At 45.3% G+C, this 20,927-nt stretch overlaps 1 protein-coding gene across 7 annotated transcripts in view; it reads right to left on the bottom strand.

Annotated features, from left to right (window-relative positions):
• Nucleotides 1-20,927, bottom strand: part of PHLDB3 (pleckstrin homology like domain family B member 3) — a 220,461-nt gene that overhangs the window by 72,984 nt on the left and 126,550 nt on the right. For 4 of the 7 annotated variants that reach the window (XM_085615667.1, XM_085615665.1, XM_085615666.1 and 1 more), the window contains exons 9-10: nucleotides 20,802-20,921; nucleotides 4,439-4,538 (exon numbers count right to left, since the gene is read on the bottom strand). In XM_085615667.1, the coding sequence (XP_085471793.1) occupies nucleotides 4,439-4,538; nucleotides 20,802-20,921 (220 nt within the window). The remainder of the gene's footprint in view (nucleotides 1-4,438; nucleotides 4,539-20,801; nucleotides 20,922-20,927) is intronic. The other 3 variants (XM_085615670.1, XM_085615668.1, XM_085615669.1) reach the window with 1 other exon arrangement.

Raw genomic sequence — 20,927 nt, 5'->3', positions numbered from 1 at the left:
TTTTCTGTAAAAATGAATATTTTAAAGCATTTATTTGAAGGTAATAGCTTTCGGTCCTGATGTTTCTATATGTAATTCTCAATAGCTGTATTTTATTTTGGCTTCTTATGACTGGACTCTGTTTACCCTGTAGGGGGTAGCTCTGCAGAGGTACAAGAAAGGCCAGGGTGTACACAGTATACATACCCTCCTAATGAGGTGGCATTTGTCAGAGGTGGCTGTGAGTGTCACATCGTACGGGAGAGGGATACACTGTTTGTGACAGTTCGCACTGTGGCTTCTCAGCACAGTTTGATCATTTCCGGCAGAGGGAGAATGAGCCACGTGGTTCTGGTTCATTCCACCCATGGGAGATCGAGCCTATTTTTATGGGGGAGGGGGGCGTTATGGAAGAGGAGGCTCATTTGCAGGCAGTATGTGTGGCCCCACACATCCTGTTTGGTACAGTCGGGTCCCACAGTGCCTCTGCATTTCTGGTGCTTTGCTGCAGTAGTAAAATCTTCTTGGAGTTTCTTGTTGCTCAAATGGGTGTAATTTCTGGTATTTATAGGTTTCCCTCGTCTTCATATCTTGATTTTGCTCTTGAGAAAGTGTCACTCAGTCATTGAAATGTCACTCGTAATTACACTGAAATTGGGAGAACGTCACACATAAGCAATCTGAAACCTTGGCAGCTATGAAGCATTCTGGAAAGGATTTCCACACGGGATGGTGATCAGTGGATGGATTCATCCTACTGCGAAGGTCTGCCTTAGAAATGAGAACATCACATCCGGACACTTTATAGTGACGTAGATGAGACTACAACCTCGTGACAAACCTAAAACTGATGATGTTTTCTTTGCTTCATGGGGTGGATCTTGTGCATAAGAATATAGTGATGCGGGGAGACTGGTCAACAAGAGCTATAAAGTAACACTTCAAGGAGAGCAAAAGGTGTCAAAACACTTATAAATGTAGTGCTACACCGGGTGCCGCTGCTGCATAATGATGAGCAAATAGAGTGCTGATAAAGATGAGCAAATAGAGTGCTGAGGGGGGCAACTGCAAAGAAAATGAAAATAGTGTTGCAGGAGATGGACCTTATGCAAAACTAGCACTGACATTGGGTGCAACTGATGCATAATGCAATGAATATAGTACAGCACTGAGTGCAACTGATGCATAATGCAATCGATATAGTACAGTATTGGGTGCAACTGGTGCACAATGCACTGAATATAGTACAGCACTGAGTGCAACTGATGCATAATGTAATCAATATAGCACAGTATTGGGTGCAACTGATGCATAACACAGTGGATATAGCACAGGACTGGGTGAAACTAATGCATAAGGCAATGATATAGTACAGCGCTGGGTGCAAGTGAAGAACAATGCAATGACTATAGCACAGCACTGGGTGCAAGTGATGCATAATGCAATGGATATAGCACACACTGGGTGCAACTGATGCATAATGCAATGGATATAGCACAGCATGGAGTACCACTGATGCATAATGCAGTGGATATAGCACAGCACTGGGTGTAACTAATGCATAATGCAATGGATATATTACAGTCCCGGGTGAAACGGATGCATAATGCAATTAATATAGTACAGCGCTGGGTGCAACAGGTGCACAATGCAATGACTATAGCACTGCACTGGGTGCAAGTGATGCATAATGCAATGGATATAGCACAGCACTGGGTGCAACTGATGCATAATGCAATGGATATAGCACAACACTGAGTACAACTGATGCATAATGCAATGAATATATTGGGTGCAAATGGTGCATAATGCAATGGATATAGTACAGTACAGGGTCAACTGATGCATAATGCAATGGATATCGTACAGTACTGGGTGCAACTGATGCACAATGCAATGAATATAGTACAGTACTGGGTGCAACTGATGCATAATGCAATGAATATAGTACAGTACTGGGTGCAACTGATGCATAATGCAATGGATATAGCACAGCACTGGGTGCAACTGATGCATAATGCAATGGATATAGCACAGCACTGAGTGCCACTGATGCATAATGCAATGGATATATTACAGTACTGGGTGAAACGGAGTCATAATGCAATTAATATAGTACAGAGCTGTGTGAAATTGATGCACAATGCAATGACTATAGTACAGCACTGAGTACAACTGATGCATAATGCAATGGATATAGTGCAGCACTGAGTGCATTAATTCATAATGCAATGGATATAGTAGAGTATCGAGTACAACTGATGCATAATGCAATGAATATATTGGGTGCAAATGGTGCATAATGCAATGGATATAGTACAGTACAGGGTCAACTGATGCATAATGAAATGGATATCGTACAGTACTGGGTGCAACTGATGCACAATGCATTGAATATAGTACAGTACTGGGTGCAACTGATGCATAATGCAATGAATATAGTACAGTACTGGGTGCAGCTGATGCATAATGCAATGAGTATAGTGCAGCACTGAGTGCAACTGATGCATAATGCAATGGATATAGTGACGCACTGAGTGCATTGATGCATAATGCAATGGATATAGTAGAGCACTGAGTACAACTGATGCATAATGCAATGAATATATTGGGTGCAAATGGTGCATAATGCAATGGATATAGTACAGTACAGGGTCAACTGATGCATAATACAATGGATATCATACAGTACTGGGTGCAACTGATGCACAATGCAATGAATATAGTACAGTACTGGGTGCAACTGATGCATAATGCAATGAATATAGTACAGTACTGGGTGCAACTGATGCATAATGCAATGAGTATAGTACAGCACTGAGCGCAACTGAGGCTTAATGCAATGGATATAGTACAGCACCGGGTGCAACTGATGCATAATGCAAAGAATATAGCACAGCACTGGGTGCAACTGATGCACAATGCAATGAATATAGTACAGTACTGGGTGCAACTGATGCATAATGCAATGAATATAGTACAGTACTGGGTGCAACTGATGCATAATGCAATGAATATAGTACAGTACTGGGTGCAGCTGATGCATAATGCAATGAGTATAGTGCAGCACTGAGTGCAACTGATGCATAATGCAATGGATATAGTGACGCACTGAGTGCATTGATGCATAATGCAATGGATATAGTAGAGCACTGAGTACAACTGATGCATAATGCAATGAATATATTGGGTGCAAATGGTGCATAATGCAATGGATATAGTACAGTACAGGGTCAACTGATGCATAATGCAATGGATATCGTACAGTACTGGGTGCAACTGATGCACAATGCAATGAATATAGTACAGTACTGGGTGCAACTGATGCATAATGCAATGAATATAGTACAGTACTGGGTGCAACTGATGCATAATGCAATAAGTATAGTACAGTACTGGGTGCAACTGATGCACAATGCAATGAGTATAGTACAGCACTGAGCGCAACTGAGCTTAATGCAATGGATATAGTACAGCACTGGGTGCAACTGATGCACAATGCAATGGATATAGCACAGCACTGGGTGCAACTGATGCACAATGCAATGGATATAGCACAGCACTGGGTGCAACTGATGCATAATGCAATGGATATACTAGAACTGGGTGCAACTGATGCATAATGCAATGGATATAGAGCACTGAGTGCAACTGATGCATAATGCAATGGATATAACAGTACTGGGTGCAACAGATGCATAATGCAATAAATATACTACAGCACACAGTGCAACTGAGGCATAATGCAATGGATATAGTACAGCATTGGGTGCAACTGATGCACAATGCAATGACTATAAAACAGCGCTGGGTGCAACTGATGCATAATGCAATGAATATAGTACAGTACTGGGTGCAACTAATGCACAATGCAATGAGTATAGTACAGTACTGGGTGCAACTAATGCACAATGCAATTAATATAGTATAGCACTAGGTGCAAATTATGCATAGTGCAATGACTATAGTACGGCACTAGGTGCAACTGATGCATAATGCAATGAATATAGTACAGTACTGGGTGCAACTAATGCACAATGCAATGAGTATAGTACAGTACTGGGTGCAACTAATGCACAATGCAATTAATATAGTATAGCACTAGGTGCAAATTATGCATAGTGCAATGACTATAGTACGGCACTAGGTGCAACTGATGCATAAGGCAATGACTATAGTACAGCACAGGGTGCAACTGATGCATAAAGCAATGACTATAGTACAGCATTCGGTGCAACTGATGCACAATGCAAGGACTATAGCATAGCACTAGGTGCTGATGCACAATAAATACTGAACATAGGATTGCACTGGGAGAAAGGATTTGACAAAAATGTTGCATTTTTCTGCAGCTGGTTTACTTTTTTTTTTCCTTCCTCCCAGGAATGCGTGATATTTTCATATGGTACTGGCTAGAGCACCAAGAGGGCGGCACCAGTGGGGCAGTGTCACAACATACCGTTTCCATGTAGTGAGATGGGCCGATCGGCTGGTCGCAGGTGCGCCGAGTCCCCTCGCCTCCTCGGCAGGCTGTTCGTCCTCTGCACAGCTGTTGAACCCTGTGGTGGAAGAGAGGTCACAGGTGAAGGGACAGTACAAGTCACAGGTCCATGTGGGCATTACTGTGGTAACCGTACTAGGCAAGAGCTCAAGAATTTAAGGAAAAATCAGATTTTATGGAGAACAGTAGAGAAACGAATGGATTTGTTACAGAAATTATTCAGCGTATTAGGGATATCAGCAGGGTACAGCAATTTTGCAACCCAAATATAGCCCTTTGTATTCTAAGCAGAGTAGGAGGCCAAATGGATGGTGGGTGCACAGGTTGCTACTGCTCTATGCACAGAAATGATTTATCTCCTTCTCTGGAACAGCCCCTCCCAGCTGGGGACAGCAAGGCTAGAGACACCAGGAGCATCCCAGAAAAAAAGGGAAAGGAACCCTGCAAATCAGCCAAGACTAGAAACTGACATGTTCAAATCTACCCAAAGTACTGAAAAGGCAGATTTTTGTGCTTTGAATTCTGATAAAGGTAGACCTATGGGCAGCCAGCATCAGCAGGCAGCGGCCCGGGCCTCTGGGCCTCCAAGCGGATGTTTTCAGCTCCAAGCATGGTACTGCATGCCCTAGCAAGGGGCACCTGGGAGAGAACAGAACTTTATTCGAAAAACTGCTGGATGTCAGGGGAAACTCGGCGGCTGATACGGACTCTGGATGGTACCTATGGTCCACCTTCAGTGAACAAGTCGCACAACTGGTCCCCAAACCAAGGGTAGAGAGGAAAGCAAGAAATGGCATTGTTGGTTGAACCTTTTGGTGCCAGAATCGTTTCCTATGTCGACGACACGCAACTGTTGTTTACGTGCGGCAAGGGAGAAGTCCTGGATGGGAAGAGGCTTAACCTATGCCTATCCGCGGTATTCAATTGGTTCAACGTAAACCAATTACGCTGTAACTCTGAAAAATCAGAAATGATCTTCTTCGGCTGCACTCCGGGAGAAGAATGGCGAGAATGGTGGCCATCTAATATGTCTCCTACCACCTTGGCGACTACGGTCAAGAATCTAGAGGTCAAATTGGACAATAACCTTTCCATGAACGGTTCAATCGATGGCGGGCTCCTGCTTCGGCCTTCTTAGGATGATGCGCAACTTCCTACCTTTACTTTCTGTATCCCACAGGAAGATAGTGGTGCAAGCCCTAATACTGTCTCGGCTCGACTACGTGAATGTCCTTTATCTAGGCCTTCCCGAGTATCTGATCAATCGGCTTCAAGTCGTTCAGAACGCTGCTGCACGAGCTATTTTTTTGGCTGATCGCCGAACACACACGACCCCTCTCCTCAGAACGCTACACTGGCTCCCAGTGCGTAAGAGGGTGTCTTTTAAGGCACTTGTGCTGGCCTTTAAGGCCTTCCATAATATCGGCGCTCCTTATTTGAGGGACAGATGCCAGCAATATGCTCCCGCACGTAATTTACAATCTTCGTCCTCCTGTTTTTTACTGACCCCAAGATTTTTTCGTGCTCGACCGGGAGGGCGCCCCTTTCAGGTACTGGCATCTGCACTCTGGAATAACCTACCTATCGAGCTGCGCCGTGAAAGGAATATGCTACTTACCAGTATGCATCTGTTCTGGCCTTTAAGGCCTTCAATAATATCGGCGCTACTTATTTGAGGGACAGATGCCAGCAATATGCTCCCGCACGTAATTTACAATCTTCGTCCTCCTGTTTTTTACTGACCCCAAGATTTTTTCGTGCTCGACCGGGAGGGCGCCCCTTTCAGGTACTGGCATCTGCACTCTGGAATAACCTACCTATCGAGCTGCGCCGTGAAAGGAATATGCTACTTACCAGTATGCATCTGTTCTTGGCATGTAGAGCTGCAGAGCCACACACTAAGGATAAGATCGCCATCTGGTGTTGGGCTCGGATGATTGCAGGTTGTTGTTGTCTTCGGAAGAAGTCTTTGGTCACGAGATAGGTGACTCCTCCTCTGGACAACAGTGCGCATGGGCATCCACTCCATCCTCAGATTGTTTTTCGCCATGATGGGAAATGATGGAGTGTATAAGAAGTAGAGAGAAAGGATGTCCATGTGTAGTGTCTAATTAAGACAATGCTGGAACAGATACAGGTCCCGGGGAGGCGGGTGGGCGTGTGTGGCTCTGCAGCTCTACATGCCAAGAACAGATGCATACTGGTAAGTAGCATATTCCGTTCGAGGCATATGAGCTGCAGATCACACACTAAGGATAGACTATATAGCAGTGTCTCCCTTAGCGGTGGTCACCTGTATCCGTTGCAGCAGTTTGGAATAGAGTTTTTAAGACAGCTTGGCCTACTGAAGCTTGTTGTTTGGAATGCACATCGACACAGTAGTGCTTAGTGAAGGTGTGTGTAGTAGACCATGTGGCTGCTTTGCAAATGTCTTCTAAGGGGATGTTCCCTAAGAATGCCATAGAAGCCCCTATTTTACGCGTGGAATGCGCCCTAGGGGGAACTGTAAGAGTACGTTTAGCCTTTTGGTAACATATTTGGATACATTTAACTATCCACCTGGCTATACCCGATTTGGAAATGGGGTTGCCCTTATGTGGTGGTGCGAAAGCAACAAACAGTTGGTTGGTCTTTCGAAAAGGTTTGGTTCTGTCGATGTAATAAAGCAGGGCTCTTTTAACATCTAAGGTATGAAGTGCCCTCTCGGCTACTGAGTCTGGATTAGGGAAGAAGACTGGCAGTTCGACTGACTGGTTTAGATGAAAAGGGGAAATGACTTTAGGGAGGAATTTTGGGTTTGTCCTAAGAACCACCTTGTTCCGATGCAGTCGTAGGAAGGGTTCTTCAAGAGTTAAGGCTTGTATTTCACTTACTCTTCGCAGGGATGTGATTGCGACAAGGAAAGCTACTTTCCATGTTAGGAACTGTAGTTCGCATTTGTGCATTGGTTCAAATGGGGGACCCATGAGCCTTGTTAGAACAATATTAACTTTCCACACTGGTGAAGGTGGTAATCTTGGAGGAATAATTCTTTTTAGACCTTCCATAAATGCTTTAATGGCCGGTACCTTGAAGAGGGACAGGTGTTGCCTATTTTGCAAGTAGGCTGCTAATGCCGCTAGATGTAGGCGTATGGAGGAATAAGCTAAATTGCATCTTTGCAAGTGTAGCAAGTAGCAAATGATGTTTTGGATGGACGCATCCAGTGGACGTATGTCATTGTTAGTGCAGTAAATGGCAAATCTTTTCCATTTTGCTGCATAACACGCCCTAGTAGTAGGTCTTCTGGCTTCCTTTATAATATTCATACAGTCTGGAGGGAGGTTGAGGTATCCGAACTCCAAGACTTCAGGAGCCAGATTGCCAAGTTCAGAGTTTGAGGATCTGGGTGTCTGATTTCTCCATGGTTCTGGGTTAATAGAGCCGGGGAGAGACGCAGTTTTTGATGTGGAACTAGAGATAGTTCCAGAAGTGTGGTGAACCAGGGTTGGCGTGCCGAAGTGGGAGCTACCAGGATGAGCGTTAGCGACTGTTGTTTCAGTTTGCGTACTACAAATGGAATGAGTGGGAGAGGCGGAAAAGCGTACACAAATCTGCCTGACCAGTTCATCCATATCGCATTGCCCTGTGATTGCGGGTGTGGAAACCTGGTGGCGAAGGTTGGGCATTTTGCGTTTTCTTGTGTGGCGAACAGGTCTATGTCTGGTTGTCCCCACTTTTGGAAGAATGGGAGTAGGACTTTGGGGTGTAATTCCCATTCGTGTATTTGCTGTGTGTGGCGACTTAGGAGGTCGGCCACCTGGTTCTGAACCCCTGGGAGGTGTTCTGCTAGCAGGTAGATGTTTTGGGGAATTGCCCACCTCCAGATTTGTTGTGCAAGTTGGGACAGTTGTAGAGAATGTGTCCCCCCCTGCTTCTGTATGTAATACATTGTGGTCATGTTGTCCGTGCGGATGAGGACAGTTTTGTTTTTTAGGTGCACTTGGAAGGACTTCAGTGCTAGGAATACCGCTAGAAGTTCTAGGTGATTGATGTGGAGCTGTTGCTGTTGAGTAGTCCACCTGCCCTGAGTGGTGTGTTGAAGGAGGTGGGCTCCCCATCCTGTAAGAGATGCGTCGGTCGTCAGCACAATCTGTGGAAGAGGCTCTAAGAACGGCCGCCCTCTGGACAGGTTGATGGTGTTCCACCACTTCAGTGAACGAAGTGAGCGGCTGGTCACCAACACCAGATCGGTAAGTTGTCCGTGGGCCTGGTTCCACTGTTGTGCTAGACATTCCTGTAGGGGACGCATTTGAAGTCGTGCATGGGGTACTATAGAGATGCATGATGCCATCATGCCTAAGAGTTGCATAAACACTCTTGCTGGAAGAGAGTGTTGTGTTTGAAATCTTTTGATGAGATTTTGTATGTTGGCTATCCTGGCTGTGCTGGGGTAAGCTATGGCCTTGGATGTATCTATGGTGGCTCCCAGGTATTGGTGTACGTGGGAGGGTTGTAGTTGATATTTGGGATAGTTGATTGTAAATCCGAGCTCGTGTAGGGTTTGAATAGTGCGGTGAGTGTGGAGAACGCATTTGTCGAGAGTATTGGCTTTTATGAGCCAATCGTCGAGATAGGGGAAGACATGGATTTGTTGTCTCCTGAGATGTGCCGCCACTACTGCTAAGCATTTGGTGAATACCCTGGGTGCGGTTGTTACTCCGAATGGGAGAACTGTAAACTGATAGTGCTGACCGTCTACCACGAATCGTAGATACTTCCTGTGTGCAGGATGCATGGGGATGTGAAAATATGCGTCCTTGAGGTCCAAAGTGGCAAGGAAGTCACCCTGTTGAAGTAATGGAAGAACCTGTTGTAGAGTGATCATGTGGAAATGATCCGATTGTATGTACTGGTTTAGTAGTCTGAGGTCCAGTATGGGTCTTAAGGTTTTGTCCTTTTTGGGAATGAGGAAGTATAGAGAATATACTCCTGTGCCCTGATGTTGGAGTGGAACTGGTTCTATTGCGTGTTTCTGAAGCAAAGACTGAATTTCCTGTTTGAGGAGCGTGAGGTGGTGAGACGACATGGGACGGTGTTTGGGTGGTATGTTTGGGGGTGTGTGTATGAGTTCGAGGCAGTAGCCAGACTGGATAATTTGTCTTACCCACCTGTCTGTTGTGATGGAATTCCAGACAGGTAGGAACTGTTGAAGTCTTCCCCCGACCGGAGTGGAATGGTCTGGGGGGAGTGGTGGTAAGTCACTGTTTGGTGGCTGGAGAGGAACGGGTGTTGTTGTTGCCCCGCCCTCGGCCTTTGGTATTATTTCCCCTGTAACCTCCTCTAAAGTATCCTCTGTTAGGGGATGTTTGACCTGATGTTTTGAAGGTGGAAGAGGTGTCTGTTCCCACATTTTTGGAGGCCCCTCTATAAAAGGAGCGACGAAAGGAGCCTCTGGCTTGAGGAGACTATAATGCTCCCATTGATTTGGCAGTCTCATTATCTTTCTTCATTTTTTCTAATGCAGTGTCTACTGCGGGTCCGAATAGTTGCTCCTGATTAAAGGGTTGAGCAAGAATGGTGGTTTGTACTTCCGGCTTAAAGCCGGAAATGCGGAGTCATGCGTGTCGTCTAAGTAGCACGCTTGTGTTGACTGTCCTAGAGGCAGTGTCCGCTGCGTCTAATGCGCATTTGATGGAGGCATTTGATATTAGCTTGCCCTCTTGGATAAGGTCATTGGCCTGTGATTTGTATTGATCAGGCAGGTGTTGCAAGAGGTCTTCCAGTTGATCATAATGAGCCCTATCATAGCAAGCCAATAGGGCTTGTGTATTGGCAATACGCCAGTGGTTAGCAGCTTGTGCGGCAACTCTTTTTCCGGAAGCCTCTAAGAGTTTAAACTCTGTCTGGGGGCGGTGTGTCTCTGGTTGTTTGGGAGTTTGTCCGCTTTCTGGCATTTGACACGACTAAAGAGTCTAAGGGGAGTTGCGCTTTGATGTACGCAGGATCCTGTGGTGCCGGTCTGTATTTTTTTTCTATCCGGGGGTTAAGAACCCTGGCCCTAACAGGGTCTTTAAAAACCTCAGTGGCGTGCATTATCACTCCCTTAATCATGGGTAAAATGTGAACGCTTTTTTGCGACTGCTCAAAGGTGTCGAGGAGAAAATCTTCCCCAGGTGTGTCTGTGTGCATGGTGACGCCATGGAACAGTGCCGCCCTGTTTAGAAGTTAACCAAACCCCAAATGGTCATCAGGCGGGGAGGGTTTTGAGGTGTATGGAGTGGGATCAGGCATGTCAGGCATAGGGTAAGACCAGTCGTCTATGGGTGCCGTGTCCGGGAGTGTAAAGGGATCATTAGGATCAGTGGGATCATTAAAGAAATCCGGGTTTCCCCCTCCCCCTAAATCATCATCATCCTGTGGAGATGGTGTGTGAGAAGGAGATGGTAAAGGAGAAGGCGATGGGGGTGGGGGGGATGGGATGGGATAGGAGGGAAGACAGGAGAGGAAGGACGTATGGGTGAGGTGGCACAGTCCTTCTTCGGAGGAGCTGGGGGAGGTGGTGTGTCCAGCTTCCTTTTCTTATATGGCACTGCTGTGACATGTCCTGTTTTAGGATTGATGTAAATCCGTTTTTGCGTTGGATCTGGCCGAAAAAGTTCCTCAGTGTCCGAAGGTGGCCTTGGCGCCGACTTTTTGGGTTCCGATCTGGGCTTTGTGAGATCGGCAGGTTCTTTGTGGACTTTTCTTGGCACCGAGGATGTTTTAGGTGCCGAAGAAGTTTTCGGGTCCGATGGAGTTTTCGGTGCCGAAGGACCTTTCGGCGCCGACGAACCTTTCGGTGCCGGTGGGGACCTCGGTGCCGAAGAATGTTTCGGTGCCGGTGGAGATGTCGGTGCCGAGTGACGTTTCGGTGCCGATGGAGATTTCGGCCTCGGAGCCTGCTTCGGTGCCGAAGGTATTGTAGGCACAATAATATGAGGTTTGCTCGAGCCCGAGCCACCTGCAGGCTTAGATGTCTATGGAGCCGGGCCCGGGGGCGGGGCTTCTGAAGATGATTTTGGATCGCGACTGGGCCCAGTTGGCAGAGTCTTGACCAATGTCTTTTTTGGTGGGGTTGGGGTAGGGGAGCTGGTACTCACGGACTGCCCCGGATCAGAATAGTCGACCTCGGACACGATCTGGAGGTCTTCGGAATCGTCGTCAGGGACATCCTGTGCAAAGATGTCTTCTGGTTCCGGTACCGGTTTTGCCATGATATGGCGTCGAGCTCTTCAGTCCCGTATCGTTTTCTTCAAACGGAATGCGGCGCAGGCTGGACAGCTCGATTTGTTGTGGTCTGGTGAGAGGCAAAAATTACAGACCTCGTGGTGATCACTGTGGGGGAACTTTGCTCCGCATTGGGGGCATTTTTTAAAGGGTGTCCTTTCCATCAGCCGCGTCCGGAGCCGGTCCGATGGGATTTCGACATCGAATTCTAAATTTTGAGAGTTGTTGTGATGGCTATGAAGTTTTCTGCTGGAGCGGAAAAAAGGTCCTCCGAACCCAATGGCGGAAAAAAACAATCTGAGGATGGAGTGGATGCCCATGCGCACCGTTGTCCAGAGGAGGAGTCACCTATCTCGTGACCAAAGACTTCTTCCGAAGACAACAACAACCTGCAATCATCCGAGCCCAACACCAGATGGCGATCTTATCCTTAGTGTGTGATCTGCAGCTCATATGCCTCGAACATGATCTTTTGCGCTTTCGTCACAAACTAAAAACATTGTTGTTTTTATGATCGGCGACCTTGGTCTGATTGCTGAGGGTTTCTTGTTACGGGTCCTCTGTGTTAGTGCCGGGACACTCCTGGGAGTAGCCGTGCGCTCTATATACCCAGTAAATACCCAGTAACATAACATAACATGTGGGAGTGCTCCAAACTCGATGGCTGATAAAAGGCCATGGAGGGGATCTCTGGGCGGTCTTCAGGAAACTCATAGCACAACTGGTCCCCCAAGCCAAGGTTAGAGAGGAGAACAGGAAATGTGAGAGGACCCCAAACTTGGTGGCTCCATTGCCCTATGGAGGGGACCTCCAGCACATCTGCAATTAACTATTTGCACAACCGGCCATCTAACTTGAGGCTAGAGAAAAGAGTAAGAAATGCGGAAGGGTCCGTAGGACATCAAAAACAGAACTCTAGAAAACTACTAGGAACTGACCCTACTGCATGGATAAAGCCCCGCTCCTCCCAGAGTGTTACACACAGAAAATGTATGTACTCACCTCTGCTTTTCAGCAATGCACATCTATGCTGCATTTACAAAGACACATACCCTATATATCTATAATACACACACAAAATACTTCAGTATACTAAGAGAGCTGTCCTCACATTAAAGGACAGTTTCTTTTTAATAGCCTTTTTTTGCTTTGTGTACTAGAACAGCGATTGAGGAAGGTGCAAGGCTCAATGTAGGCAGAAGTGCTACAAAGACTATGTTAAAAAATATTAATGTTTTAAATCTCTCTTTGTGGATGGGCTTTGCAGCACGTTTTCCAAAGAAAAAGTGCTCATAATAACTACAAACAAAGGTGCACACTACTCACACTGAAGTGTGTGAACTTCGGTGTCCGCGGGTATTCATTTGGAATTAAAGTACTCATCTCAGGAGAACAAACTTCTGCGGAAGCGGAGCCGGCCCCATAGCTACTAGAGGATCGGATGCTGTGCGCTTTGAGGCTGGTGGAAGTAAACACTGGCTGGAAGTGATGTCATCATGATGCAAGAAATAGCACATTAATGTACATTTGTTACAGTGGGTTTCAAATGCAGGAGGACTGACATCAAGACATTTAAGAGGCATACACTAAAAATGCATTGGCAATACCAATGTGTGTAGCTTGTCTGTATTACTTACAGTAGACACATGAAGGTGCCAATGTCCCATTAACACAAATTGTAAGCAGGGTTACCTACAACATAATGGGTAACAAAGCGTACATACATCTACAACAGGCGGTACTACAGATCAGATTACCTTAGCAACAGAAAACTAAAGCGGTCTGTAGCCAGACACTAAAAGAGAAAATATTTCACAAAGAAAGTGGATAAAATATTGCAAGAGTCTCTTCGTTAACTTCTAAAGCGTAGTGGTAGTTTGTTTTTGAAATGCTACGACAACATTCTTGTAACTAAAAATATATATACAATAAATTCATCTAAAACTAAAGTGACTAATGAGAGCATGATGCCTCTGCATGTGCACTGCCGAGATATCAGCCTAAATGCACAGAGCTGCACATAACCTCATATTCAGAGGTTTCAAGCCTGATGTCGCAGCCTTTCATCTCTGAAGTTGAGAAAGTCTGTACCATGTAGTTCAGAAATAGCCTTATGAATCCTCAAAGAAGGAAGAAGCTACTTTAAGGACCCCAGGTTTATGGCATTTGTATCTTGATATCTCCACATGCGTTGTTCACAGTTGCATCTTTCTAAATGTATCTATACTAAACCTTACTTACTGTATGTGCAGTGAAAAAATATTGCAAACCGTATGTTCCCACATCTTTGTACACAAAAAGAGGAGTTTATTGAGCTACATAGACCAGAACAATTCATTCTTTAGTACAATTTTGCTAAAAACGCAGTGTGCTGCTTAGTTTTAAGGTTTCGCCTGCACAGTGCATGCGCTGTGCTTGTGCAATCTATTGTATTAAATATATCTTAAAAGGGACTTACATCCCGCCTTCACTTCCTTTTGGTCCTCATGCTTGTCACTTTACTTTTCCTCGTTTCAGTCTGTTGTAGGCGTTCTATTTCCTGTTCTTCCATATGTTTCTCTTATCAGTTTCCCATCAGCAAAGTACTGTGTTCATCCACTTTCCTGGAATTTCTTTTAAGTGCCTCTGCCTACTGTCACTGCAAGATTACACTACACCCTTGCTTTAAAGTTACAGCACTGCCCGAATGCCTTGGGCTTAGCGCGCTGTTATTATCTCCATGTAGATCCTAGCGGTGCCTTATTTCCCTTCTCTGCTGTGGACCAGGTACGCACTAACTAGTGATCCAAGGGCACAAGCGCATGCGCTCCACCGACCCCTGGAGCAGAAGCAGGCATCCACTTCTGTACTTGTTCCTCTTCCCTCGTAATGATGCATTTTCTGTCGTCTCTTGTTCCTGATATGGACCCATTTCAATGGCACTTTAAATCACTTATTTGCCCTAAATGCAGGTGTGGCCGGCACCAATCGGAGAGGAGATGAGGGGGACACATGAGATATGGGGAAGGATGTTGGAGGGGGGAGGACACGGGGGAAGCAGCTAAGAAAAAATTTAATTTAAAACGTACCTTTTTGCCGCTTCCTTGCCCGTCCCTCCTCCATAGTACTCCGTCGCTCGGAGTCGGCCACAGGAAGGACACCCAGGCTCCCAGTCAGCCAATCACAATGCTGCCTTCTCAGCATTGTTATAGGTCTGAGCGCTGTTTTTTGGCTCGCAGATGCTGACTGGAGGCCTGGGCATGTTCTCCACGTAGGCTGCGATGCAGCCTGCATGGAGAACATGCGAAGTGCGCATGACTGTTTTGGGCGGCCCGAGAGGGCCGTCCAAGCAGTCACTGCGCACTTTAGGAGGGCACAACCACTCCTCCCCTGCCCCCTCACGCAAAGCTGTGGGCAGAAGTAGGAGAAAATAAAATGATAACGCGAGTTATCATTATTTTATTTTCTCTGCATTTCATTGCAAAAAAGCTGTGGGGCGACGCTCCTCGCCTCGCGGAGGAGCCGCCCCTGCCTAAATGTGGCGGGATTATTAAATGTTTATGAGAACGGAGATATGCCGGCACAGGGGCCAAGTGCTCAGTCCTGGCTGTGGAAATCAAACACAGGAAGGTACGACAAATCGCTGTGCTCTGGAGCGGAGGAGAGTTGACCGCACACGGTCGGAGCGTGAAACGGCTCCGGGAAAACATATCTTTCTATCATCAGGGGTTGCAAACCTTCACGAGTCATTTTAGCTGAGAGCTGTGTCGCTTCGTGAATCAGCAGCGCTTTCAGTCAAACTCTTAGTAATATGAGGGGAGTCTACTACGGCGCAAATAATGTAATATTTAAGATGAGTGCACAGACGCAGGTCATGTTTTGTTTTTGTTTTGTCAGTGATTTCACTTAAAAACAACAAGTAACTTGGGAGATTAAAGAGAAAAAGGGTTCTTGGAAAGCTGGTCTCCACACCCTTTCAAGCTGTATTCATTCATCTAGAGGCGAACGCCCTTTCAAGAAGCAGGGCCGCCGTCTCACTCCTGCAGCAGCAGCGCTCCTCCGCTCTGCACCACAAGGTAGGGGGAAACGTTTTGATTGTGTTTGGAAATAACATGAATGAACTACATAAAAACAGAACAAGTCAAACGTATTTATGCTGACCGGTCATGCAACACATACTGTAGCAACATGCTGCTTTCATGGCATGCGCTCTCGTCGTCCCGCCGTTCAGTCGCAATTGTTCTTTTGTGACTATTTGAAGTCAAAACGCACTTGACTTTCCAAGTATTGGACAAAAAAAGCTTTTTTTTTGCAAAGACACCAGGGTAAAAAGCCGAGCTGTATGTTGTGTTTATGCATTCATTCATTCACTCACCGGCATGTGGCTCTCCAAATGGATGGACTCTACCAAGAAATTACAGACAACATGGGAATAATAAAAAAAAGTGTGATTTTATAACTGACAATGTATGCTAGTTTCCACGTTCAGAAACTAGCCACATGGCTGTTTTGTGGTTGGTCGCAGGGTCCAGTCGTTTTTTGAGAGAGAAAACGCGCTGCCCCAGATGTCTGCGGTTCCTGCGGATAGGGCAGTGTGCTGCACATTCACAACATAGGAGGGGCAGCTATCAGTAACTACAGTTCAGCAGCGGTCATACAAACAGTCTATTTGCATCATAAGATCCGATGCAAACAGCATACAGTTTTCACATTAATGTTGTACGTCTACGCAGGATTATTGTACTGTTGTTTTTTGTCCCCAACACGCATGGGCTGCTCCTCTTTGCCATGCACCCTCATACTAATAGAATTTTCAGCCATATCATTTTCATGGAGAGACATTATTTCTAGTTCTGGAAGTTGGTGGACATCGTACACTATGATGAACAGGAGATAGTCCACACAGTGCTAGCATTAAGGCGGTGGGACTGGTGCCACCGCTTGAACCCTTACTATGTTCCATAGTGTCACTGCCCTCAGACACTCCACTCTCACCAGCATCTTCCCTTGCCCTTCGCACCCCCGTTTCTCTCCCCTTAACCGCGCACTTCTCTAACTCATGTTGCTCTGAATATATCCTCCTCCCACCTCTCTTGCATGCATCACCCCTGCTCCATCTGTCATCTATGCATTACTTATGAAGCCTTTAACCATGAGCTTTCTGTTGTTAAACACAGTAAATTGTATGTCAGCCAGCTCACTTCCTGTTATTTCCATTACGCTATTGTAATTGTGGATCATAACACTTTAACAAACTTCCAGTAACTTATGTTACACACCTGCTCACCAAGCTACAACTTACAACAAAGACAGCTTATTATTAATCACATAGGTGAACCTGAATGCATTTACCAATGCTCGTTTGAAATTGCGTTCAACTGTACAGGGGTGCTGGAACAAGGGGTGTGGCAGATGCCGCAGCCTGCCCCCTCCCCCCCCAACCTCCAATATGGAGGAAGTTCAGAAAGAGAATGGAAACTATTGAGACGCCTCAATCGGTTTTCATTTCAACCAGTATCCGCTGTTTGCACAAAATCAGTCAGAGTTTCAAATATTAAACAAGCACTGGCATAGCCAATAGGTCTCGCTGTTGGGACCTTATAAGTGTTTAGCCATGCAGCAGTTGCATAACTAAATACTTATAAGGTCCCAAAAGCGAGACCTATTGGCTATGCCAATGCTTGTTTCTGTTTATTACTGCTGTGTAGTAATGGCGGCACCCGTGCTTTAGCTTAAACATCTTAAGCTAAAGTCGGGTGCCGAGATTGCTTCAAAAGTAAAGCATTGTCTATTTCTTTACTTTTGAAGCAATCTCAGCACCCGACTTAAGCCGAAGATGTTTAAGCTAAAGCACGGGCGCCCCCATTACTATAGAGCAGTAATAAGCACAAAAAATAAAAAAAAGGACTGGCTCACGGAGAACATCAAAATGGCCATGCGCCCGCGCACATGCACTGTAGCTCTAGGCTAGCCATGGTAGCACTTTTTTGAGCCCTCACAAAAAGTCTCGCCAGACCAGCGCATGCGCTGGGTCAGGCGAGACCTAAAAAGAGGCTCATTTGGGCCTGTTCACTGTGGATGTGCAGGCAAGTTTGGAAGAAGCATGCGAAAATGAACCAGCACACACTTATTTTACCTTTGTGAGTATATATGGTTAAAACCAAGATTATTTAGATAAAGAGTACACATTGGGCAGTACATAGCTTTCTAACTGTAACTACATATAAAGAATTTATATGTAAAGTCTGTCCACCTCTGTTAATTTTTTAGGAAACTTGTGGGTTGCAGAAGACATGGACATTCCACGTACAAGTTCAGCTGCTACGTCTGGAATGAGTTATACTCACTAACAAAGTCATCTGCTACGACTGACCACCAATTTTATAACGCAACATCAAATGGTTCTATGCTGCCTCATTCTGAGAGTGTTACACAAGCAACAGCTGAAACCCAAGAACATTTTTAGATTTAATGTTAATGTAAAATTATTTTGGAGTATTTTCGGAGAAAACAAAATACAGCTGTCATGCATGGGGGTAGAAATGATATCTTCTCTAGGCATTACATATGAAACAACCATTGACCAAGCCTTTAGGTTTGGTGCTGGCTACCAACCTATTGTTTTTGCCAATGCTTGTTTTTACATGGCTTTGTAAATCTTTATTACACAAACATGCATAAAAGTGTGCCTGCTTAAGTGGACGTCTGTGATATGATTTACAACAAAGGAAAGAAAAAAAACAAAGATGGCCATACATGCACGCATGGGCGGCCATACTTTTAGTTGGGATAAAAACCTGTTAAAAAATGTACCACACCTGCAGTGTTTGCGCGGGTGGAGGCCTACGAGCAGTTTCTTGAGAGATGCTGAGCCCTCAGAGCATGAAAAATACCATTCTATGTATCCACCAGACACCTCTGCTCCGCCCAACTGGTACTGGCACCTGTACCTCGGATCCGCAAGACCAGAACCGGAGGTAGATCCTTCTCCCACCTCGCCGCCAAAACCTGGAACACCCTGCCCCTCCCCCTCAGGCAATCCCCGTCGCTGACCCAATTCCGGAAGGATCTCAAGACCTGGCTCTTCGACTGAACGTCAGCGCCCATTCGGACCAGCTGCCCCCCTCCGCGCCTTGAGACCCTCACGAGCGAGTAGTAGCGCTTAACAACTACTGATTGATTGATTGAAAAATAAATAGGTAAAAAATGTAAAAATCAAACAACCATCCCAGACGCAAAAGGAAATTGCTTTTTGTGAACATGGAGAATGCAGTCACTTCCAGTAAAGGGAGCTCGCGATTCAGGTGGGCTAACCAATCCCCCATGCCCTATGCTGTAGTGGGAGGAAGCAAGATGTGAATGGCACAACAACAAACCAATGGATGAAGAGGACAGGCTGAAAGCCCCATACAGTATAGATGATTATAGATGAGTGCTTTGGTCACCCTCCTTCAGCCGTTGAATGATGGCATTTATCAATGCTGCCATTAGCAGTTTGTTGCATTTCTGTTAAAATATTTTAAAAAATGTAAAGAAATTGATTATCTCTTTGAAAATATCTTGATTACACAAGGACGTTTACGTATAACCAGTGAATCTGTAATAGCACCACAGCCCATTTCTTTTCTGTTTGCCGTGTTCCAAACGTTTTTTCGAGATGCACACTGGAGAAAATTTTATTTTCTCCATTATTTATTATATAAGCATCAAAAGGTTTCAGAATGGAATTACTCCGTTTCTGCACCAACGGTGTGTAATAAGGCAGTTAGTATTTGAGGACGTTGTAGTTAATTGGTGTGCTAACCTGTGTTCCGGTGGCCAGCACGTCACTGCAGAGAGAAATTTATTGTCAAGTCCAATTTTTATGCACAGCTGAGCAATGTGACTAGAAAAACTGTTCCATCAGATAGGTTACTGGAAAGAGGTTTGACATGTTTCGACATAGTGATCTTCATCTGGACCCAAATATAGCAAACAACATAATACATGATTCAGATCAAGAAAAAGTTGTGCTGTCGCCAGAATTGTGTTCAAATGCCTACTGATGTGCAAAATCTATAGATCACGGTCACTTCATAGGGCTGTAGTGCTCAACACTGTCCCTCAACAGATTATATCCTAATGAAGACTCCAGCAATCTTTAGTAAAGGCCAAAAGGTTGAAAAGGTGATGCTCAATGAATGACTGTCAGGAGCTGGAAACAAACCTCACCTGAGTTCTCACTCAGGCAAAATGTGATAAACACCTTGGGGAACCCTTGGAGCAATTTTAGAAACTTTAGGTTCGATTATAAATGTGGATCTAACCTTGGACAATGCCACTCAGCAAGGAGCACTGGACCACTCATACCCTTCGTCAGGGTTTAATGTTGCACTATAGTGCGATGTAGTGGAAAACACACTCTGAATTGAGACTGAATACAATACAAGGTTGCTTGACATGCCATTTGTTTTGTGATTTGGTTTATCACTTCAGATGCTTACTACAATTGGGATCGGATGTGTATCACTAGGCTGTCGAAGGAAATGTTTCCGACAGAACAAATGTACTATTACTATATGTACACACTGGTTCCTAGGAGGGCAGAGCCACGGCATAGGTCTCTAGAAGGAATGGAAGTAAAGCATTCAACGACTGTTTCTCAGCAGTCCACTGAAGTAGGATCAGCCAGTTCAACGCGGGCTACTCTTCCCGCTCCTGTTTGCACAGAGATGCACTGGTGCAATTTCCTGTTACTTTCAGTTTTATGATATTCAACCCCTGGTACACTTCTACTAGGCTAGACCACACTTAATGGTATTGCAGAATTAATTAATCTAGCCACTGAAAAACATATTATTTAAAAAGCAACGTAGTTGTCCACCTTCTAGTCCCCCAGCCTGAGCCAGACTGGGAGCTGTAAGATGCAGCTCACAGCGCACATTTTTTTCTCCAGCTACAGCAACTATAACCTCTAACATATAGATTTACAAAGACAGACACAAATGTACATGCAGATATAATACAGGTGTATACAAAAACACAGATATAGAGCACAGACGTTTTGAAGACAGCGAGCGAGAACATTACGACTGACAGTAGGAAGGCTCCCTACCTTCAGGGAGTTGTAAGTGCACAGATTATTGGTAGACAGCAAACAGGAAGAGGTGTGGCCTTTACACTTATCAGAACCAATCAGGTGGACCCGATGGTCTTTCCTGAGGATGAACATAAACTGGAA

The sequence above is a fragment of the Triturus cristatus genome, chromosome 7, assembly GCF_964204655.1.
Source record: "Triturus cristatus chromosome 7, aTriCri1.1, whole genome shotgun sequence".
Classification (NCBI taxonomy): Eukaryota; Metazoa; Chordata; class Amphibia; order Caudata; family Salamandridae; genus Triturus; species Triturus cristatus.
The sequence above is the reverse complement of the archived record's forward strand: the minus strand, read 5'-3'. Positions and strand labels throughout refer to the sequence as shown.